General features: G+C 48.1%; 2 protein-coding genes across 2 annotated transcripts; one reads left to right on the forward strand and one right to left on the reverse strand.

Moving 5' to 3' along the window:
* Window positions 1-1,989: 1,989 nt before the first annotated feature.
* Window positions 1,990-2,717, reverse strand: BX661DRAFT_19352 (uncharacterized protein). Its single transcript, XM_051537784.1, has one exon. The coding sequence runs from the start codon at window positions 2,596-2,598 to the stop codon at window positions 2,110-2,112; it is 489 nt and encodes a 162-aa protein (XP_051388425.1). The 5' UTR covers window positions 2,599-2,717; the 3' UTR covers window positions 1,990-2,109.
* A 949-nt stretch (window positions 2,718-3,666) lies between these two features.
* On the forward strand, window positions 3,667-4,492 carry BX661DRAFT_191335 (uncharacterized protein; the record flags this gene model as incomplete). Its single annotated transcript, XM_051537675.1, has 2 exons — window positions 3,667-3,937; window positions 4,063-4,492. Coding segments are annotated over 2 exons (701 nt in total), but the record flags the coding sequence as incomplete, so codon positions are not given.
* Between the last annotated feature and the right edge of the window lie 333 nt (window positions 4,493-4,825).

Here is a 4,825-nt window from a genome sequence, read left to right on the forward strand (position 1 = left end):
TGCCATGTCACCAATTGGAAAGCCGCTCAATATGCTCAAGTCTGTGCCAGAACTCATCATTGTCGTTGCCGACGCCATGCGTGCTCACCGCGCTATTGTCGAGCATTGCCACATCCTGCACCGCGATGTTATGCCAGGAAACATTCTGTTCCAGCGCATGAATGATGGAACCGCCAAGGGTATGCTGGTTGACTTTGATCACGCAGTCAATTCCTCAAAGGGCCCTCATACTCCACATGATGAGCGCACAGGTACTCTCCCGTTTATGTGCATCCATGCCTTAGAGAGAAGCCAGCTCCCACGCACCGAGCTCGACGACTGGGAGACGCTGATTTATGTCTTAATTTGGATTGGGACATATGGCTTTAAAGGCGCAAATGGCCGGGCTGCTAAAATCAAGTATTGGGTTAGCGGCAAAACATTGGAGGACATCGCCAGCTACAAGCGCGGCGATTTGGACAGCAGTTCCAGTTTCAAATCTATCCTCAACCAGTTTGATAGTAGTGTGGATCGTATCAATGTTCTTGCAGGGTTGTTGATTATGATGCGCAATACTCTAATCGACAATGCAGGATGCAGCGAGGATGGCAGGGGCGCAAATATGAAACAGCCTTTTAACCATGGCAACTGTGAACCATCCGCCTCAAAAGGTACGCCCAGTTCACTTTCTCCATTATCCAAATTCGCATTTCCGGTTCAACAGCAAGATGCTATGAACACTTCAATGATTGATCCGTTTGAAGCGCGTGCTGACATAGCACCAACTATTGCCAAGGAACTATTGGCCATTTTGGAGAATGTCGCTGAGCGTTGCCGAGAATTATTGAACAAGGCAGGAACTGAGAGCAGCGAGTCAAGCACAGATGCTTAGTCATGTCATTTTATTATATTTTATATTACCTTAGTCATTTATCATTTCCATTTTCATCTAAATATCAACTATTCTTTTTAGCAATTGCCAATTTATTAATAGTAAAATATATCGTAACTTAATGGCAATATTGGATATGGAAAATTTTCAATGGCACGGGCAATTTGTAGATCTAATATGCATTTATTTATATAGCAAATACAATAAACTAGAAAACAATGTGAATCAATGAAAAAAGCTAACGTTTTCGGGTTGATGAGCACAGTTTAATGATGACCAAGGAATACGAATTCGATACAGCACAACGTGGGGTGAGGATGCGTTATCAGCTTTTATGACAGCAGCAGTTAAGCAGCACAGCATTTGCGCGTGTAACTGAGACAAAGGAAAAGGAAATTGTCATCGCTAAATGAATGGTTATTGATAACTGTGGGAGCAAGTGATGAGAGTGTCAACTGCCAGTGAAGCGTGCAGGTAGACAAGACAAGCAGGCATATGTGCATGCTTGAGTGAGCGGTCTTCCACTGCCAACCAAGGCAGAAGTGCACAACAGTCGCCGAATAAACGAAAGAGCAGCGATGGCAACGCGTAGTGCTAGAGTACGAGATGTCTGAGCAAGATGAGGTGAGCTCACAGGTTGCGAGTCGATCAGGATCCAATGTCGCTGAAGGCAAGAATGAAATGACACAAATGCGTGCGCGTGTCTGTTTGTGTACAAGAGAAAGAGAGGGACATGCACGTCATGCAGTGGCGATATCCATGGCTTATAGACGGCCGGTCACGATATATCCACTTAGTCCTAGGCTCCATCATCAATTTCCAAGTGTCTTCTTTGAGCAGCAACAAACCAGCACAGCGATAAACACTCACAAGGGCAAGGGTCAGTCAGGCACAAACATAGGTGCAAAAAGAGGCAGCCAGGCAAACAAGAAAAACAGAGCAAAGCCGAGAGAGACAAATAAAAGCATGAGAAAAACAAAAAAGACGCGAGAGACATGACAGGTAGGAATGAATGTGCGGAGCGTGACGCTCCCAATTGCTGACAAAGGCGGCAGGCGTGGGCCACAGCCTCACAAGTGGTAAAGCGGGCTGCGGTGACAGACATAGGCAGAGTAAAGTCAAATCAGGGTTGCAGCGCCAAAGAGCACAAGATGGACTCAACGTGGGCGTAGGTAGAGGAGGGGACAAAGGGCACACCACAATAGGCAAGCAACATCACGAAAACTGGAAGCGACACACTAGCAATGAGCAACGAGGCCAAAGGACGACAAAGTGACAAACACCAAGCGCACAGGCCACAAAGTACGGAATGGGCATGCAGGCGCAAACAACAGACAAGAAACAACAACAGCAAGCGTTCTCCGCATTGTCTGCCATTCGCACGGTCGGGGTGCAAAGCAAGCAGGCGATGCGAACAGTGGCAGAGAGCAATCAGGATCTGCCCGTAAAAGAGAGGCAGAGCAGATGTGAGACAAGTACGTGCAGTGTGAGCACTGAGCGAAAGAGATGGGTCTAGACGCGAGTGAACAAGATGACAATGCAGAGGTTGATCGAGAGCCGCTGGTTCCAGTTATGTTGGCACTTAGCAAAAACAAAATGAGAGAGAAGCCAAAACGAGAGCTGGGGCAGAGACTCAAGACCAGCCAGCTGTGTGCTGCTGCTGGTAGTGATGTTGCTTCTGCTGATACTGGCGCGTAGCTAAAGAGACACAGCGGCAGAGGGACCATGAGAGGCAAGATCGCAAGGATGGCATCAATGTGGAGTGAGACAAAACGACTATCAGTGCGGCAGAGCGAGCGGGTGTGAGGGAGCGGCGATAGAGTGAGACAAAGGTAGATTGGCAGTGTGCGCACGAGCGCGACAGAGAAAGCGCATCTCCACACGAGCGGTCTGGCGAGGGCAACAGTGGAGCAGCAAACAAACAAACGAAAACCCCGAAATTCGAGTGCACAAATTCAAAAAGCGTTAAAGTGAAAATAAAAGTGCCAAATGGGCAAAAGTTAAATGACTGAAAGAAAGAGGAAAGAGTGGCAGAGAGAAGGACAAAGCCCAAGCACTAAAATAGGAGTAAATGGGATTACAGCAAGAAGTGAAGAGAAAAGGCCATTTGAAGGAATACTTGTGCGCCTCTAACGCCAAGAACAGCGACAGAAATGCAAAAAAATAAAACAAGAATAGAAAAGGAAGAGTCGACCACAGAAGGTTTTTGGCGACCATATATCTACACGGCAACTCGCTGCGTTTTTGACTCGTACGGCAGGCAGAAGGGCCAGCCACAGCAGATAAAATAAGCTGCTTGCAATACAACTGCTTGCAAGATCCAAAAAGAATAATAAGTGTAAATAAAAGACAAGCGCTGAATATTCGTTTGCCAAATGTAAACAAAAACTAAAATATTTACCAGTTTTGGACACAGTACCTTAATGTGATTATTATTATAAAAACCCAATGAAACACATTAAACGAGTAATCCACAATAATTCCCTTGCAATGGGCGGCGGAGCTGTGTTTATAGCTATCGAGGGGACAGTGGTGGTGGTTTCCGAATGTGAGGGATTGTGTCGTGCGCGGTAGTTGAGGCGGCTGTCCTGAATTAGTGTTGCGGAACGCGAAGATTAAAATATTTACCATTGATTCTGTTTGTATTTTGTTATTGCAAATCATCACGCGCATAACTGTTTCTCTTCTTTTTTCCTTTTTCCTCTCCGTTCAAATTCTTTTGATATATTTTCAATAGTTACACGCTTCGCAAACCAGAATCACCTTCTTGTTTAATTCACACTTATATTCTAAACATGCCGACAAAGAGAGTCCGTCAAAACGACTGTGCGCAGCCAGTTACCGCAAAGCGGCAGAGGCGACAGATGAACGCTTCTCAGCCAACAAACACAAAGAGAAAGGCTGCCGCGGTCTCCAAGCAGGCACCGTCAGGCAAGAGAGCAAGGAAAAACGCGGATACTGCTGCTAACGCCGCGCAGCCGCAAAACAACAGAAAACACGTGTACAAGAAGAAAGCAGCCCCACGCCAGAAAAAAGCCCAGCTTGTGCCTATTACGCCGTCCGATAGTAAGTGTTTGTTTTATTTGCAGACAGTTGCGTATGCCGACACATATTCTTGCGGCCAGCGTAAGGTGCTTTGGTGCGCTCACAGCATACTAACAGCATTTTACTATTCTTAAATTGTTTTGTAGGCAGCAACACAAAAGAAGGCAATCCAGCTGGTGACAAGCAGGCCGACACAGCACCCGGCTCTTGTCTCAGCAGTGCCCACGTTGATGCCAAGCCCAGCTCGTCGGAAAGACAAAAGATGCTTGAGCGTATGGAGCCGGCTATGCGCGAGTTAAAGCGACACCTCAGCGGACCACATCCCAGCGTCGTCAAACTGGCAGCACCAGTGGCTGCGGAATACAAGCAGAGGGCGGCCACGGTTGCTGATATTGTTTACCGGGCCATGGGGCAGCTTTCATCTGGCTCCAAGCACACGCCGGCTGGCGACCTGGCTATTATAGAAGAGCTCATCAACGCCGACTCGGTCTGGCCCGTTCGGCTAGCTCGCTCGAACTACGCCGCCATTGATTATTTGGCGAGCAGGCTCAGGCAGGACTACGATGCGCTTTCCAGGTGGACAGGCGCACACACATCTGGCGGCCACAGCAGCAGCATTGGCGACGTAAGCAAGGGTGCCGAGTCATTTACCTCGTTCGTATCTCGTATTATTCAGGGGCTGCATCAGCATGCCAAGGGAGGGCAAGGACGCCCCGAGCCACGCCGGGTGCTCATTCCGTCCATTGCGCCAGTCAGCATTACAGATACTAGAGAAGAGTGCACCCGCCAGACCACTGTTCGGATTGGCTTGGGAATCGACTCTACGCTGGCCACTGTCGCTACGACCGACAGCTCCGAGGCAACGTTGGACGGCAATGTAGACGCAATCGACAACAACGACGAGTGGTA

The sequence above is a fragment of the Kickxella alabastrina genome (assembly GCF_025024165.1).
Source record: "Kickxella alabastrina strain RSA 675 chromosome Unknown BX661scaffold_114, whole genome shotgun sequence".
NCBI classification, from domain to species: Eukaryota; Fungi; Kickxellomycota; class Kickxellomycetes; order Kickxellales; family Kickxellaceae; genus Kickxella; species Kickxella alabastrina.